Source organism: Passer domesticus, chromosome 5 (genome assembly GCF_036417665.1).
Source record: "Passer domesticus isolate bPasDom1 chromosome 5, bPasDom1.hap1, whole genome shotgun sequence".
Lineage (NCBI taxonomy): Eukaryota > Metazoa > Chordata > Aves > Passeriformes > Passeridae > Passer > Passer domesticus.
Window position 1 is genome coordinate 47,401,468 of NC_087478.1, and position 19,074 is coordinate 47,420,541.

The following is a 19,074-nucleotide window of genomic DNA, read 5'->3' on the forward strand; positions in this document are numbered from 1 at the left end:
TAGTGGAATATACATTTTATTTCTTAAAAAGGAAGGGTACTAACAGAATTTAATACAGTCAAAATTTTACATTTTAAACAAAAGCTTTTCTTTTTCTTAAAAACCAGTTACGAGCAGAGAGGTGAGAGGATTTAAACTACTCACAAAATCCAAGCTGAAGACTTTGAGAATTCAAATCTGTGGTTTATACATTTAAAAAAGTGTAATAAATGGAAATATAAAATAATACCAACTCTGTAATAGTGAAATGCCCTTTCCTCATTAGATTGCTGTTTAAGCACCTTTATTTTCACCCATCAGCTGCCAGGAGTGTTTAGGTTTATGTACAAAATAAGCAGTTTGGGACAGAAGATTCATATATAAATTAAAACCATTCATGGCAATACAGTTTTACCCAGCTGCTTTACAAGCTTTATTATCACTTTCACTTCTATGGAATTTTTCAGTCAGGATGATCTCAAATGCTCTTGATGGACTGCTTCAAAAAGCAGCTACATATACAGGAATTATATAGACAACCTCAAGGAGTAGACATCCAAGAGATTAAACAACTTAACACACAGTAAAACTAAGATCAGATTTATATCTTATATAAATACTGTGCAGATTTATCATCCATCCCACTGAATGAATGGGACAGATCAGTGTCACATCTGAAGACAAAAAAATACTTTTATCCAAGAGGCAACAGAATTTCAGGCCAAATATAGCAGATAGGAGTTCCCTCAAATTATTCAGTTAAAAACTGTATGTGTCTGAAAAAGCTTAACAAGAACAGAGTTTTCAGAATAACTTGCACATTTGCTTAGCTGTTTCATAGCTATTTTACAGCCTAGAGACACTGAGAGAGGAGGAAAGAAAACAGAAGAAAATAAAAAGAGATGCCGTTGTCTCTGCCCACTACAAAAGTTGTGGCTTTGTCATTTATGGAACGCTGCAGACACAGCTGTTACTGGAGAGGAGACTGCTCCAGTACAGCATTAAAGACAAAGTTACATTATGGCTGGAGAAAGTGACATCACAGGCTAATCTCTTTACGTGAAGGCTGATGGATTAATCTCACCTCCTCCTCCTCAAAACCCAAGCGTTCAGATTTCCTAGCAGACTACTTATGATTCTTACTCCACTGTTTTCTATTTTTTTTTCCTTTTTAACATAAGATAGAAAAGGTCATGAAAGCTGATGAAAGGTCCAGCTGTGCAGCATCCAGTGAACATGTACTCAGCAAAACCACAAGTCATTAATCACTCTCTCTCTCTCTCCACACCACAACAGGAAACCTGTGTAATCTATGGACATAATGGAACTAATAAAGATGTAGACTATCTAGGTCACAAATGAGCTTCAGTAACAGTCACTCACTGTTGCACTGCAACTTGCTGCAGTCTGGCTGAAAAGTGGAGACAGATCTGTCTGAGCCAAAAGAGAGAATAGTTAAAAAAACCACACCCAACAAAAACCCCCAGCTTTAGTTTTCCTCAGTCACTAAAGTTTAAAAATAATTTAATATTGCTACTTTCCAAATGCTACTCACAAACAAATCAACTGTCCAGCTAACAGGATGGGAAGAGTACAATTATGAATGTAATCAGTGACTACTGTTAAAGAAAGACTGGAAGAGAATCAGTTCCCTCAAAATCTTAGTTTCTCTGCTTAAGTAGCTCATTATTATTTTTTAAAACATTTTTTGTTGATAAAAAGCATCACAACTAGACTAGAATTCCACAACATCAATCTTTGTTTTGATTTCTGTAGTTCTCTAGGAAAGAAATAATCCCAAATCAAGCTACATGAAGCATTAACAATATTCAGATATTACAATGGAAGCACTTATTTATTACTTCATAGAACAGATTAGTTTTAAAAGTGTATTTACATGTTCTAAGTTATACAAAATACAGTATTCCAATAATTATGTTAATCACCATATTTCAGACAACTTCACATCAAAGTGCGGAGGATGCATCCATCCCTGATCCTGGCCAGCAGCGAGCGCTCACCCCAGGGTGACAGGTGAGAGCTGCTACTGTGCCCCCTCAAGAAAACAAATCCCACCATCCCTTCTCACTGAAACGTAGCTGCAGATCTAGGAAAACATTCAGGCAGGGACACGAGCAAGGTTTGTTGAGACCCACAGACCAAAATCACATGCCTTAATTTACTAGACGTATGTGAAGTACATTTTAAAGTTTTTTACAGATGTTGTACAGCGAAGGGCTTCTGCTCATGCCTTAGTTAGGAAAATGAAGTAACAAGGGTTTTGGCTATATAACAGGCACCCAGATTACACTTACTATCAACAGCCCTATAACTACAACTGGACAGTGTGCTAAGGACACAATTCTGCAGCTGCCTGCCTGGGCAGAGCTTCACATTCAATAACAGATCCTGTGAAGTCCACATGGTTCTCTAGAGATATAGGGCTCTTCCCATGCAGAAATGACAGCAGAATTGAGGCCTTAGAAGATTGGGGCCTCAGGCAATAGTTTCCTCATGAGACAGCACTGACCAGGTCACATTAGCAGGTCAAGTCCCAGCGCAACAGCACACTTAGTTGAAGCAACAGCTATATTTTCATGCCTTTCTGCAGTAACTCTTCTCCCTATCTGTATATTCCTTTCACTGTTTTCTGGACTGTGGAAGTAGGACCAAGACAAGGAGATTCCCAAGACCTAAACAATTACTTATCTTCAGTATGATGCTAAACTGAGGGGATCCAAATTGGCCTAAAATTGTAAACAGTGAGGTGTCAGTTTCAGCAATTTCACTCAGGTCAGACTCTTGCATTACTCTCCTCTTCCTCTGTCATTCTTTGCTCTCCTTGCCAAGTATCTATATATGTATCTACTCAAAGGATTCCTTTTTCCCTGTAGGTGTCTGAACTTCAAGAAGTTTGCATTCCAAAAGTGACTCGCGAGGGATAGTGGACTATCAAACTAACAAATTACATCTGTATGTCAATTTGCACTATGATGAGTTAAATCACTGTAATTTCTCAATTAGCATTATGTTAGCATCTCCACAGATATTTAGTTAAGCTTATTCTTTCTGCCCTTCTCCCAGTCTTCAACTGTGAGTTTATCTATCTTCACCATGTTACAATGGCAGATATACAGACCAGAGAAATTATGTGAACATCTAGAAAGTCAGTCTGAGTCTTGTAGTGCTGCAAAGGCACAACGCTAGCACTAACAAATGATTTTGCTCTTTATGGATTTGGGTGTATGTTGCCAAAAATATGAGATTTATGCCCTAAGAAAAATTTGCATTTCTCATCTTGTGCTTAGCAGCTAAAACTAGAAGGGTGAACAAAAGCCTGTCTGGATTTTACAAAGGCCTGAGATACCTTCTCTCTCACTAAAAATGAAAGCACCTGATCACAAGGAACAAAGTCCTTTTATGCTCAGATGGCTTACAATACTGAAGCAGCAATATTCTCCTCTGTGCAGGTCCATTATTTTTGCCATCTACCAAAAAAAAAAAATTCCACATCAGTGGTTTTATTACAGTATTCCAAAAGCTCCTGGGCTTCCACTGCACCTCCCAACTTGAAATTGATTTGGTACAATTAGTAGCGGGCCTGCAGATAATGCTGAAAGTGATTTCTAGTTAGAATACCTTGGGCTTTCAAACAGCACAGCAAAGAAATGGAGAATTGTCAGAAAAGACATAAAATGTTACTGCAAAAAGACGCTTAGCAAAAAACCAAAGAACCCAAAATCATTCCTTCTCCAACACAAGTTTATAGTACACTACTTTTTCACTCTGTCCATGAACGGCCAAAAAAAGAGTTCAGATTATCTGAATATCAAAACTATCAGGACCAGTTTAGCAACACTACATCTGCAATCTGAGATGTATCCACCTGATCCCAGCACAGAATGCTTCAGAGTAAAGCAGAGACACCCAGGACTCCAGCACTTGCTAAAACTTCACAATAACCACGTTAAGAGTAAAGACTTTTTCCTGTGGGAGTTAATGAGATCTTTGTTACTAGCTTCAGTAGGAACAGATCTTGGCAACAGGTGAAAGATTTTAAGCTTCTTGGAATTTTTAGACACAAACCCACTATATGCAGATTAGATCATCATGTATGAAAGCAATACTGTATTAAAAATTGCACATTATTTATTCATAGCTGCTGTCTTCTATAGAGTAAAACAACACTCATTGTCCACAAATTTCATCCACAGTTTATAGATTTTCAAAGTTAGTACTATGAAATGGCCATGTGGTGTCAATCTTCTTCCTAATGAAAGTACAGTTGTCATGAACTGCTCTTTCCCAGCAATCCCTGCAGTGATGCTGAAAGGTGCACATGCCCTTTATTCTCTCCCCTTGGAGATGGTCCCTTTGTGGAATGGGCTAGGCTGGCATCAGGCAAACTTATGGCCTCCACAGAGTATGTTCCAAGGCTAGAGAACTTCAAAGCCTAACAGAGTCAATTCAGCATCTTTTAATATTCAGATTGAGCTAAAAGAATATTTGTCTTCTTATGATCACTAAGAAAACATACCCAAATTGTCACTTACAGATAGGATTGTCATCCTAGTCCAAGGAACAAAATGATATAGCGAATCATTCCAAGAGGAGCAGAAAGCTCTGGAGCAATAAATTTAACTTCCTGAGACTGCAAAAACTGAGAAAGGAATTCAGCATTGCACAGTATTTTCTGTCTGGCTATATCTGCACTCCTTTAAATAGTTACTACCTTCTCATTTATGTTTAAAGATACTGCTTCTTAATAACAACACCACCAAATTCTCCAGCTACAAAAGTTGAGCTGCACTCACCCTAAAGTGCAATTTTCCAGTTTTGCAACCTGTAGACACTTGAATCACAGATTGTGCAAATCTGCATTGTCCTACAGGGAAGCACAAATGTTTGCTAACAGTCTTCTCTGAAAGAAAGATCTAATGAACATTCACTGTTAGTTTCCACTGTGTAAGCTTTTAAGATAACAACGATAAAACAATAGAATTGCACATGCTAATCTCACTGACTGAATATTTTGCTGTTAAAATGTCATGACATACTGCAAAACCAAATCCTGTACACAATATGTAAGTTATTTAAAAGATATTCCTAAGCATAGTAGGATCCAAATGAAGCAACTCTTTGACCAGTTATTTAGCTTTTGGCTTTATGATTTAAACAGGAAGCATGACGTTTAAGAACAGCCAGGGCTAACTAAAAATTTAGAAATTATAAATGAAAAAAGTTGCTACATTTACATGCTGTCATGGTTTGTTTTGTTGCTGGTTTGCTTTTCTTAATTCATGGTTTAGGCCTTTATCACCAAAATAAAGCAAAAACCAGTACATACCAGAAAATATCAGTCCAAGTCAGCAATACTCAATATAGGTAGAGATATATGCTGCCATATCAGCAACATGGAACTAAGATATTTGTCTATTTGATAAAAATAGATTATCTCAGAGCTTTATAATCCCAAATTATAATAATACACTCATAGATATACTTTGGTAACCAGCAAAAATTAAAAACACTTTCTTGACTTCAGTACATCATCCATTAAAAATGATAGGTCAAAAACTACATTAAATATATAAGCTCTGTACAAAGGTTATGCTGTTAAACACTGGTTATGAATCCTGCTGTTTTTTTTTTTTTTTTAATTAAGCTTATAATATTAGCTGCTGTTTCTCACATTTTTCTCTTTGTATTTCTGCTCTGAACTTAGGGGTAGAATCTGTTGGGTAAACATGAAGTCAAAATAATTGTTCAATATGATAGCACTGAGCTATGCTGGTAACTAGTCATGCCTCATAATTTTGGCACTTGTGCTTCAGAAAGCTTTCAAGGTTATTTTTTTTTGAGGTGTATGCTATTCATCAATCTCCAGGCATGAACATACTCCTGTCTTACAAGCTCCATTTTGGCTACAAGCATGGCCCTGTACTCCTTTCCTAGAAAGTAACTACTCTTGTTCTCCCTACATAGATTTAGCTCTCAAGCTCCCTTAATACAAGAGCAAATTCTTGTTATGCTGATGAAATTCTTACGACGGAACTTCCACCTACTTCCTCCATCTTCTAAACACAATAAACATCTCCACAATCCATCCAAGCTCTCATCTACCCTCCCACACCAGCACAAGGGTCCTCACTCTTAAGCTGCCCATTGTAACTGTGGGATATCATTGGTGTTTCACCTTCAGCACCACAGTTGTCCTGCAGACAAGAGACAGAAAATGGTAAGATGGCAACTAATAGCCATTGTTTTCCTGGAGCTAATACTCATTCGGTAGTTTCAGACTGCCAAAAGATTTGGAGATCAGCAGCTCTGAATAGCACCTTTTCCATGATTGCCAAGTTGTTAGCAGAAGAATAGATCCTTTTCCAGCAAGATACCATAAAAGAAAGGTAGCCTCATAAATGAAATAAAGGAAAAGGCAGGTTACAGCAGTGTAGCTGTGGAGCAGGAAAGCCACCGACGTGGTTTATTACATGGGTCATTTGATAGAGGTTTATTACTCTCTGTATGGCACACTGTGGTGCTTTCTGGATTATTTCAGTACATCTGCTGTAATCTTCTGCACTGAAGTCTCTCACATTATGGGCTGCTGTCTTCCCGTTGTCTTTAGTTCTGCACTCACAGTACTCCACAATACGCTACACTGTACCAGAAGTGAGCCGCAGTATTAAATAAAATTCATTATACTGCAGGGAAAAGAGTCTTAAAATATAGCAGTTCTTTATATATACAGACACTTTCATTTAAAACTCCCTCTCTTCTTCCACTCGAGTGCCAAAATGAAGAGTCACTATTCACACAGGCTGTCAACAGACTTTGAGACATGAACTTTGAGTGTCTTGACAAAACCCCAGTAGGTAAGCTTATTGTAGTTCATAGTTACAGTGAGAAAGACAGATAAGAAAGCCATATACAGAATTAAGGAGACTTTGCACTTTTCATCATGCCCAGCCCTGGGTAGTCAGATGGGGTACTTGCAGGCAAGGAGGCAGGCAGGGTCATCATCAGTTGTTTGTGTTGGGACACCTCATAGATTTCACTGCTCACTCTGAAGACTGGCGATTCATGTGTGCTTTTTAGTTTCTTTGTTTTTAAAAGTCTTTAAAGTTGCATCACTCGGAATCAGATAAGTCACTTTAAACAAAGCAAAGTGTTAAGTGTGACAATTTATTTATAACATACTTCCCACCATCACCACCACAAACCACCCTGTGAAAGAAAAAACCCCTGCTGAAAGAGTGACAATTTTTAGTATGTTTGAAAGAAATTAGACCAACACGGCATCAAGAGCCACTCTAGTCAAATTAAGAGCACAACAGCGGGGGGTGGGGCGTGGGGAGAATAGTTCAAAGCATACATTAGGTGCTGTAGATTAGCCTGCTTCTCCACTTCCTTAAGAATTCAACACAAAATTGCTCTAAACTCATAATTTCCACATTATGTTTAAAAGACAAGCTAGTCTTTAGCATAGAAAATAAACCCTAATGCTTTTCTAATGTATTTTCAGATACAGGAACTGCAACTACCCGCAACATCACCATCCCACGTTTACTCCTCAATATAAATATTATCCCAGGAAGTATAGCCTAAGAGTTCTGACACAGCCCCTATCTTAAGACAGCTTCTCTTGTTAAGAGGACTTCTAGACATACACTTCTGGTAAAGCTTCTAGTTCTTGCAGTTGTAGGTCGTGTAGAAGGTCTCAACATCACACACAGCGTATTTTTTCTTTTAGCACCATAAATTGTTGAAGCAGTGTTTGGTGCTGAGAATGGATTACTTCCAAGAGGGTAAGTCTTGTGTGCTAATTTTCTATCAGGAAACATGCTGGAGATAGAACCAGCAAGCGTGGAGAGACCAGATATACTGTTACACAGGAGATAGTGAGGTAAACTGTTGGCGTTTATAGTGGGTGTAGCTTATCCCATAGTGTGTTCACAAGGCAAAGGACCAAAACTCTTTCTCAACCTCTTGCACAACAGGTAAGGTGCAGTAAAATAACAGTGGCTTGTTTACTTCTTTGAAAAAAGCCCCTTCTTTCAAAGCATAAGGTGCTGGCCATTTTTTAACAGCTGGGACTCAAGGTTCAGCCTAATGAGCCAGACCTCTTTTTCTAAATCTCCCTTACTTCTCAGTTAAGTGCAACATGCTGCTTTATCAGCAGTTCAAGAGGGAAGACCCTCTAAGGAAAAAAAGAAAGGGTGGTGGTAGAAATACAGTCTAGAACCCACATCAAATTATTTTGTCCACAAATATAAAGTGAGTGATTCACTACTGTTCTCTCTCCTTGGTTTCTGCAAGTCACCCAGGATTAGAACCTATCAAGACATTTAGACAGCATTGTAATCTAAACTGCACTGACTCCATTCTGCATAACATTCATAGATTAACCTTGCAATACTTCTGTTTTTACAAGAAATCAAATGTTTTCCTGTCTTCCTGTCCTAAAGGTTCTCCTATTCCTCTTCAACAGGAACAGAGTTCTACACAATGGATACTTTCTAGTGCCTCTGAATGGGAGAGGAAACAATTTTATGATGCTGCCCAGCAACATCTATTTATATCCTAAAATTATGTTTTACACTTTTACTGGGAGGGGGAGGTGGAATGGAGAGGAGAAAAAGAGCAAGAGTTTGAAAATTAAACAAAACAAAACAAAAAAAAGGAAGAGAGAGAGAGAGAGGAGAGTCTCCTAGGCTCTTTCTCCACTTAAAAATGAAGGTTAGAACAGATAGCAAAAAGCTCTCTCCAGTCTGGAGGGATCCATGTTTATTTCTCCAGACAGGTGAATCTGTTCAATTGTATGACATCAGAAAATGTTCTATCAGTGTTGAAAACAGGGTTCTAAATATGGACACTAAGATTTTGGACAACAGAATGATCAGGAAAGGGCCTGAACGAGTCGTGCCAACAGAAACAGGGGTTGTTTGTGTTTTGTTGGTTTCTTTCTAGTGTAGATGCAAAATGGCAAAGCCTCCATAAACTTTATTTCTGGGAGTCTCTACAGAAGGCAGAGAAGTCTAAGAGGCTAAAACAGAGCCCTAACAAGGAAAAGGGTGTGCTTACAAGGGTCCGTATCTGGTCTCGTATTTAGAAACAATGTTCTTGCATCGTCCCACTTCCTTGCGCAGCTCTGCCACCTCCGTCCTCAGGGCTGTGTTTTCTTTCTCAAGAAAGGCCGCCCGAATTGTGATCTGGTTCTCCTTTAGTCGCCGAGCGTCACGGGAACGCTTTGCTGCCACGTTGTTCTTCTTTCGCCTTGTCCAGTATTTTTCATCCTGTATTAAAAAAAAAAAAAGCCAAACTGACAAGTGTTTTGGAGACACCTCTTTATTGTATAATGATATCCACACCGACTGCTTTATTGAGGATCTCCTCCATAGGTTTGCAGGGCTCTGACATCAAAATGGAGACCACACGGTACTGTAAGATTTCATCTTTACACAAGTGTTCTTTTAGGATTAACCAAGTGCATCGCTAGAACTACAGAGATTTAGAGACTTGGGTATTAAGAAGCTGTCCAACTGAAATGCTTCCTTTACTTACTTTCAATTTAGGAGTGAACTTTTACATAAAATCACCTGTTCTCTTGTCTGGGTTACTTAAATCCAGATTAGACACAATGCTGGGCAAATACAGACAATGGCCTTCAAAAGTGCAGGTGATGAGGATTTGACTTGATAGTTCTTCTAATTTCTGTGTCTAGCATGGTCAGTTGCTCCTTGACAGTAATTAGCTCATGATACCAAAACCTGCAAACGGGCAAGCACAGCAGTTGGCGTGCCAATTCTATTCTTGGCAGTGCTTCTGCCCAATCATGTAGGTAAACTGCATTAGCTCTGTATGTCAAAGTGTTTGGACAAAGAGTCAAACTTTTATCAAGGCCTAGGAGAGTTTGCAGCAATAAATCTGTTACCTTTTGCTCATCTGGGACAAAAACCTTCTTGGCTTTTTTAATCATAGGTTGTGGTTTCAGGTCCTCTTCAGTAAACTTGTGTTTGCGAGGATTGAAGAGCTCACCACCAGGCACACTGGACAGCACTAAATCAGCAGGGTCGGGGTTAAAATTCACCTCAACTTCTACGCAGTCAGGATCAATGGGGCTGGGTGTATTTCTCTCATTTTGTGGTGGGGACTCTGGCAACAACAGGAGAAATTACAATATACTCAGCAGGATGAAGGGAATCACAAAGAAGCCAACTTTATTGCCCTGTGGTGAGAAATATCTAACAGAATTAGTTGGTGCTTCCCTGAGGTGTGGTGGGTGCTGCTGTACTGCTGGTGGTACAGAGAAAGAGTTCAGTCCAGTCTGTAATATAACTCCAGGAGCATATGCCAGAATAACAGACATGAGTAGACAGATGCAGGACAGGAGTTAATACCTCCCTGGCAAAAACCACATGCTTTGCACACATAAAAAGCACCTACAGCAGCAGTAAGAAGGGAGAAGCTTTTATCAGCCTGAGTTTTGTACCACACAAATCCTCACAGAAACAAGCCTGCCCAAAGACCCGAGTCCCTGGGACCTTCAAAGGTCAGACAAGTAGACTTCCAAACAACTGACTAAATAAAAGAAGATTTGCTACAAATTCAACAGCATTCTTCTTCTTTGCCACATAGAAATAAATGCCCCAACAGAGAAGTCTGACACTGGTAATGTTCATATGAGCTTTATCATATTAATCTATTGTTTACAAAACTTCATACACATGAGTTGCAAAACTGCATGTCACTGCAACGTGCAGTAGTGATCAATAAATAAGTTTTGCATATACCACCTAGAAAAAAGCCACACCGTGTAACTTATGGAAGGGGCACCATGTTATCTTTCCCACAGATTCACAAAAGAGGTCCAGAGCAAAATGCTTTCTGTAAAGCATACTTTTTGTAAAGTACAAAATAAAGTACATACTTTTTGTAAAGTACAAAATAGTACTGTCATGGCTATCATGTTTAAACTCCAAACCTAGGCAAACTGAGCAGCTGAATTGTTTAATAGAGAAGATCTCTATACTACAAATAAAATTTCCTACTACCATTTAAGCACAGTTTTGTCTGTTCCTCCATTCCCACTTCAAAGCACCACAGAACATCAAACTGCATCATTAAAACACCTTTTCCAAGTGTCTGTTTTCACATTTCCCAGGCTAGCACAAAAAAAATTACTTCATTGTTTTTCTATTGAACATTGTTATTTGAGGTACAGTAAGTTCACATAAGTTCACCCAGCCAGACCAAGGTAATAAAAATTACTTGTGACAAGTTATCAAATCTGTTGTAAAATAACCTGAGAAAGTATTTTCTCAATTTGTCCAGCTTCTTACTGTATTAGCAACACCAAGAAAGCAAATCCTTTATGTTGCTACTTCAGCTCTTATAATTTCAAAAGCAAAGCAGATGGACCACTGATAGACAGACTGCACACTGACAGACACTCATTCTTTATAGGACAGGAAGAGGTAAAGAAAAGCAGAGGCAGCATCTTCATGAATTAATACATGAACTATACTGAGCATGTTTAAGTGTTTAACCTGCCACAGCAAACACTGACAGGTTAGCATATCTCCTCTTTGATCTAAAGAGACACCTTTTAATATGAGAACAACAGAAGTCCCTCAGAACCCCATATTATTCCATCTACCTGTGCTGGAGGCTGCTTCAGATTGCTGGTAAACTGCAGTGGAAGAGGATGAAGCAGGAGAACCAGTGGAAGCACCGGCAGATTCCTTCCCTTCCAGCTCAGCCACGGGCAAGAGTGGATTCTGGTTCAAATCCAGGTGAGTAGGGCTGGAAGGAATTCCATTCTCCAGCAGGAACTCATCCAGATCCATGTACTCCAGGTGGAAAGACTCGCCATCATAAGGAATAGTTTTGTCCCAAATGGGTGGCATGAGGGAAGCTGAGACTGCCATAGTGCTGGCAGCTGCTGCCTCATCTTCTTCAAGCTTTATTTTCTCCTTCTCTTTATCTGAAAGATACAAGTAGGTCACTGTACAAGCCGAAACACAGGACAGACTCAAGGTTTAAGAGTCCAACAAAATCCCCATGAAAGGAAATTCAGAAAGCTCATGGTTCTGCCTCATGACATGATCTGGAGAACCAGATGTTGAAAATCAACATTTACATATGGAATGCTCCCCTGTGATGGCTGGGCCACAGGCAGCTGAGCAGCCTTGCAGAGCAGCATCTTTGCTGTGATAGCTTACCAAGGGCAGATGAAGTGCTGCACAGAGCTGATTAACCATCACTGCAAAACAGCCTGGTTTTCACATACCCATCTCAGAAGACAACAAAAGTGAGTGTCCCTAAGCAGGATTACATGGGAAACCATTAAGAAAATTCTGAGGAAGCAGAGTAGCTTATTCTATGCAAAAAGAAGGAAGGTACAGAACAATAATTTAAATACAAACGAGAGAGGAATATGTGTTTTCAGATTACATTTGAAAATCAGTCAAAAGGTCCATAGGACACCAAAGACCTGGATGCCTATTGTTCAGCATTTTAGAAGCATTTCTCTCTGAAATGACTCAGCATGTCCACAGAAAGCATTTTAGCTCCAAGTGCTGCTCACTATAGATAGCTCAGAGTACCTACATACAATTTTCACTCTTTGGGGAGATGTCTAATAAGGCACACTCCCACATCACACCCCCAAGTCACAAGAGACTGATGAGTTTTTCTCCATTTACTGTGCTACAGTGCACATATTACAGAAAAATGGCTGTTTCTATGTTCCCCATAGCTACTGAATCTTAACAATTGTCTGGGACAGAATCCAAGCAGAAAACTCAAGTTATGGAATAATTACATAATTTAAGAGATAAAAATAAGCTGGCAGAAAAAAAAATTAAAAATCCAAGTCATTTTTCTGATCCAGTTCTCCATGCAGTTCTATCAGCAGTGAAGGAGGCATTCCAGAAGCAGTGCTAGGACTGCCAGCACTGCTGTCAAAAGGAAGGGACAGTCACCAGTTGTACCCTAATCACCTGCAAACTGGGCATTACCATGGAAGCCAACAAATACTCAGTTCAGTAGAACAGGAACTCCAAGGACGTACGCTGGGCCAGTTTGGATCTCCAGTATTAAGAGAGATTAGTCCAACAAAATGCACCAATCTTTGGCATTAGGGTTTTCTAGACTGGCTACAATATACTAAAGGAGCATTTTTCTTTATCGGGGGTGGAAGTGGGGGTGAAACTCAGCTCTAAATCAGAAAAGACTATTTATATAAAACCTATTCTGATAAAAGTGGCATTCCTTCCACTGTTGCCTTAGCTGGTGTGGATCTGAGACTGAAAGAGCTTTTTATGGCTTAAAGAGCAGTGCTGCCATACAAAGTAAATTATCTACCGTATTCTGAATATTTTATACAAAAGAAGATACTGATTTTAAACCAAGCAGCTGAGAAAGTATTCACCAGCCACCAGTCTGGGATCAAGAGCAAGCACCTAAAGGACACATTAAATTCAGCCCAGTGGCTCCTGGACATAAGCTTTGGTAATATCACCTTGCAGCTTTTGGCCTTCTCCTTGCCACTTCACGTGCTCCCTCTAAACCACCATCTTCCAGCTCCTATTCCTGCTATAAACTCCTTTTCACGGGGAGTCTGCAACTTTCCTACCCTTTGCTTGGGTAAAGCAAACATGCAGGTTAACAGTAATGATGTAAATAACCAGAATGCTCCTAACCAGCTCCTACTTGAAGCCAGTAAAGAAACAGCATCTACTCCATATATAAGGAGGATTTCCCTTACGACTGGAGCACACCCTGCCAAACTGGAACCAACATTTCACCTGTGAATAGAGACTGCGTACTCCCCAACATTTCACAGTGCCCAGCACAACCAAACCCAGATTTGCACTGGATGTTGTGGAGATATCCTAGTAAAGGGAGCACCAGAACAAATCCAAGCAACAGTAATGAATTATTTGTAAATAACTATTTTTAATTAGCATAATAAAAAACTTGTGAAATGTCAAGTCAAAATGTCAACTAAAAACAAAAAAAAAAAATTATTAACTCTTGAAGACAGTATACCATTATAAGTTATGCCAGTTTTAATATAAACCAGCAGTGCTTTTTTTTTGCCTTTTTATTCGCTGTTTTGCAACAGCTAATACAACACCTCCAAGACAGGAGAAAAAAAAATAAAAACAACCTGATTGTTAGACTAAATATATGGCTTAAAAATATTTTCAGAAGGTAGACGCTAAAAAGATGACACTACTGGCATATGTGGCTCTTGTCAGATCTTTTAATGCCTTCTGGATGTGCATGATCATCCAGCTGTCCTGCAGTAACCTGGAAACACCATGGTTCCTCCAGTTTCCTCTTGTGATTGTCCCTGGCTCACACCAGATTAGATCCTTCCTCCACGTGAGAAAAGCATCTGAAATTTTTTGTCCTTTTGCTACAAGCTGACAGCTCAGCGAGCACTGGGCCCCCCCATACTGTCTTTGTTTAGCTATGCTGTCTCTCTCTCCTCCCTCACTTCTAACAGTATCTGAAATAAAATAGCAGAAATTAACACATATTAGGAGCTCATCTGTTTCAAAGATGATACATAACATGGTAAAACCTTTGTATGATCGTTTTTGCATTGATGTTTTCCCACGGGCTTTCTTTCTATTCATTTAATCTTTATTTCTGCCACACAACATCCTGCTTGGGTGCACAACATCTAATGAAACACTAATTAGCTTCTTGCATCTTGAGGGGGAAGTTTCTGCCTACCTCAGCACAGAGACCTGAAAGATTAATTCTCTTAAGATATTTATAGTGTAAACAGGTATTACCTGACAGTAGAGCTGCAGTATCCTAAGAGGCTCCATTTGCAGCGATTCAAGGTCACCCTGATAAATCTGGACTGTACTTCTGCAGATGATGGCTCATGTCTGATTTAGCCCCCTCATTCTGCTACTGTGACCTATTAACTGGGCTGTACATTTGCTGTTATCAGTGAGGACACCGTCTGTGCTCAGTGACTTCAGTGGACCATTCCAGTTACTGAACTGCTGGAAATACTTCTGTTTCAACCAAAAGCAGCAGCATGAAAAGAGCTTTATTCCCTGTCCTGGTTTTTCCTCAAAACCAAAAAACCAACTAAACCAAAATCCAACCAAAAGATTTTGGCCAGCATGCTGTCAAGAGCTAGCCCAGCCACAAACAGAACAAATACTTATTTGACAAACTTCTTCCTGTTCACCAGAAAAACATGGTCAAATTATACTGAAATCACTATATATATATATATTAAAAAAAAATATATATATATAGGCTGATTGCTCCGTAAGTCTTTAGTCCCACTTGTGAGGATGGAACAAGGCAGGCTGCAGAGCTCCCTGTCCCTAGTGCCCATTACTGTGATGTTTGCTGAGGCATTTCTCCTGCCACAGCAGCATGCAACTGGTGATTAAGGCATCCTTTGGAGTGCATGCAGCAGCTCCTTACTAATGGAGGAGACCTACACTCCTGCTCCAGAATAATAATTGCCTTCCCTTAACCCACAGGACTTTCCCTTTTTTTATAAAAATATAATTATTTTTATTTATTTAATCCTTGCAACATACACAACAGTAACTCCCAGCAAGGCTGGTGAGCTGTGCCTGCTCCATGGCAGGGCATTCCAGGGGATGGCATTCTGCTGGAACTGGCTGACCTCCCTCCCTCCTCTGCTGCTCAGGAGGATTAGAAAGCTGCTTGCTTGGACTGGGTAGTCAAATTATTCTCAGCAGTTGGAAAACCCACAGGTAGCTTGCAGAGACTGCAAATGGACAGACACTGCAGCTAGCTGATAGAATTCATTACAGAATAAGACAGAAAACTGAGGTTTTGTCAATAGGCATTCCAGACAAAAGTGCAGGGTCTTTTCTCAAAAAGTTTGCTGAAAATGCACCACTGGATTAAGTGAACAAGTAAATTTTTTACATGTTGAGTGTATCACTGTTAAAAGAACAGAAAATAATCAAGGACCCTCTAAAGTCAGTTGAGTCTCAAGTCTACTGACAAGCCTTTTGTAAATCAGGAGTAACTACCTACTGACAATGAAGGCATTCTTTCGTCTTAAATATGCAAACAAAAAAGTATCAGAGACCAAAATAAACAGAGAGCAACAAGTTCCACAGAGTGTGAAGTGAAACAGAACAAGGTGAACTAAAGAAAACCATGGAGAAATTTTAAGAACAAGAACAGCCTGAACTTTGTCACACCATGAATGGAGATGGATAATCAAGATGAAATGGACTCTCCAGCCAGCTTCAGAGGCTCCAGCTGAACACCTTCAGGAGCTGGAATGGGGTCATCTAGTAATCAATCTAGTATCAAATGTTTCTAATTTTAGAAAAATGCACTACCTCCCAATCACATTAATTTCAGAATTTTACATCTCCATAGGCCACATCACATGATTCTGAACACAAAAATCAGCCTCAAGACAAAGTCACTAAATCCCTATCAGCAACCATACATGAACTGAAATTGCTCCTGCTGGCACTAATGTCTTTAAAAAGGACTGGGTGCAGAAATATCTTAAGCAATCCCATTATTTTGTAGATTCAAGATTCTGTGTGCTGCAGCATCCTGCACCATAGCAACATAACTAATTCCTTTATCACAAGCTGACTTATTTTTCTTTTTTTTTTAGCAGAAAGGAGAAAAAGATAGTCTCCAGAGTCACAAAACGGATTTAAAGGCTATTGTGCAATATTAGACATGCAAGGTAGGGGGGATCCTCACTGGCAACAATCTTGCCAACCTTGCTTATGCTGTGGTTTACCCTGGATGTTGTCTACTGTTTCAAAAAATTATTTTGAACCTCAAAATTCGTCGGTGTAAGGACTTCTTTTATTATACACCAGTACACTGGGCATTACAGCAGTGCAGATAATGCTGAGCCTTCCTCGAAATGAAACTGATACTTAGAAAAGCAAAAATACTGCCAGATGAGAAGGGAAAAAAAAAAAAAGGAAAAAAAAAGCCAAGAAAAAAAAAAAAGAAAGTGCTCCATCAGCACCGAAGACCATAAGCACTGCTATTTACACAGCTGCTGTCCACATCACCAGTGGCAGAGGCAGCCCCAGCCCATGCAGGGCTGCATGTGCAGGCAGTCACTCATACCCCTGTGGATTATCACCGAACCTAATCTGCGGGGATCCGCTGTTTACTCGTGCCATCGGGCAACTTCCCAGCAATTAAGGTCAAGCAAGCCTGGAACTCTCCTCACTGCCGCTCCCAGCTACGCGTCCACAGGCGGGGGAGGCTGCAGGGAGCCGAGGGGCTGAAAGCAGCGTGTCACGGCTCGGCTCCCGCAGCGCTGCGCTCGGCCCGGCGCAGGCACCCACACGCCCCGGCGAGGGCGATCCCTGGCAGGCGGGGAGCGATCCCGTGCTGCCGGCTCTGGGCCCGGCCGGCCGGGGGGGCGGAGGGAGGCGGGGAGGGAGGGACGGGGCGGAGGGAGGCGGCCGGGGCGTGCGGCCGCTCCCGCGGGCGCTCCCCCCGCGGCCGGTCCCGCCGTGCCCCGGCGGGTCCCGCCCTCCGAGCCACGGGGCGGGAAGGGGGCGGTGGGGGCGGAAAACCGGGGGGCGCCGCGCGCTCCCGCTGCCCCCGCGCGCGCCCCCGCGCTCACCCAGGCGCGCCTCCCGCGGCGGGTTCTCCATCAGCTTCTTCAGCACCAGCGGGAACGCGCCCGCCAGGCCCCGCCGCTCCTGCTGCGCGGCGGGCCCCGCGCTCCCCCCGGCTGCAGTGGGCTCTGGTCCTCCCGCCGCCGCCGCCGCCTCCTGGTGCGCGGCGCGGCCGGGCATACTCCCCGCGGGCGGACGGGCGGGCTGTCAGCGGGCACCGGCGGCGCGGGGCTGCGGCGGCTCCCCGGGACCCGGCGGCGGCGAAACGCGGAGCGCACGGCGCAGGCGCAGCCGGCTGACGCCCGGCGCGTGCTTCAGTATTCATGAGCTCCGGGGCCCCGCCCCGGCCCGGCCGCTCCGCGCCCCGGGATTGGCCCGTGCCCGCCGAGGGGGGCGGCCCCGCGCCGACAGGCCCCGCCTGCCCCGCCCCGCCCTCCCCGCCGCCTGCGCGGGCACGCGCCCTCCGCCCGTCAGGGCACGTGCAGGGGCGGGGCCCCAACGGAGCTCATTAGCATTCGGAGCCCCGCCCCGTCCCGCTCCTCCCGCGGGCGCTGCGTCACCGTCACGGGGCGGAGGGGGCGGAGGAGGCCGCGCGCCTCTCGAGCCTCTCGCGCTCCCGCTGCCTGAGGGGCCGCGGCCGAGCGGGTCCGTCAGGGCCGCCCCGGCAGCGCGACGCCTGCGAGCCCCCTCCCCGCCCTGTCCCGGCACCAGCGCTCCTGCCCGCCCTTGCATATCCTCATTTCGGATCCCGAAGTCACCTTTCGCGCGTGCCTGGATTTAATCTCCCTCCGTCCCGCACGATGCCCGCAGCGGCGTGCCCTACATAACACGGGCAGCGAGAGGGACTCCACTGCAGTGCCGGCGTGGGGGAAGGGAGGAGAGGCCGCCTTTCCAAATTGTCAGGGTCACAAGAAATTCTTGTGATTCCCCAAGCGGCTCCCTTGCTCTAGCAGCAAGGATGCCGTGCTGGGATTTAAGCTGCTGAACACACGAAGGGAGCAAATATTGCCAAGAGAGCACAGGTGGATACTGAGGAGCCTCTCCCAAAATGAATAAATTCGCAGAAGTGTCATGCTGCAGGCACAGGCTTCTCCTGCCAGCAGTGGCTGCTTGCCCTGGGCAGGAGGGGCGGCAGCGGACCTTCCATAGAGTGCTGCGAGCCGGGAAAGGGAAGGGTGTGCTCCGCTGGGATCGGCCCGTCTGCATCCCACACAGCCGCGAGGGCAGAGGCATTCCCATACGTGCCAGCAGGAAAAAAAGACAACTTCCTCTCAGGTAGGCACTTGGGCGTCTGCTTGGTTGGACTTCCCTGCCACAAACCTCAGACATTTCATTTATCTGGCAAGGCACGATGTTACCTGATCCTTACTAATAAACCCAGACGGTCTTTGTAACAAAAAAATCCCCAACAAAACAACAACAACAAAAAAAAAAACACTCTGAAAATTAGATCTAAACT

At 42.6% G+C, this 19,074-nt stretch overlaps 1 protein-coding gene and 1 long non-coding RNA gene across 4 annotated transcripts in view; one reads left to right on the forward strand and one right to left on the reverse strand.

Moving 5' to 3' along the window:
• The window catches only part of TEF (TEF transcription factor, PAR bZIP family member), a 22,618-nt gene continuing 3,544 nt past the window's right edge, over positions 1-19,074 (reverse strand). The window contains exons 1-5 of one of the 2 annotated variants that reach the window (XM_064420120.1): positions 17,621-17,902; positions 11,639-11,965; positions 9,914-10,134; positions 9,064-9,275; positions 1-7,131 (exon numbers count right to left, since the gene is read on the reverse strand). In XM_064420120.1, coding sequence (XP_064276190.1) covers positions 7,110-7,131; positions 9,064-9,275; positions 9,914-10,134; positions 11,639-11,965; positions 17,621-17,795 — 957 coding nt within the window. In that variant the 5' untranslated portion in view covers positions 17,796-17,902 and the 3' untranslated portion in view covers positions 1-7,109. Of the gene's footprint in view, positions 7,132-9,063; positions 9,276-9,913; positions 10,135-11,638; positions 11,966-17,620; positions 17,903-19,074 lie in introns of those variants that run through there. The other variant, XM_064420121.1, reaches the window with a different exon arrangement.
• The window catches only part of LOC135300556 (uncharacterized), a 15,339-nt gene continuing 14,544 nt past the window's right edge, over positions 18,280-19,074 (forward strand). For both annotated transcript variants that reach the window (XR_010362366.1, XR_010362365.1), the window contains exon 1: positions 18,280-18,890. This is a non-coding gene — a long non-coding RNA (uncharacterized LOC135300556). The remainder of the gene's footprint in view (positions 18,891-19,074) is intronic.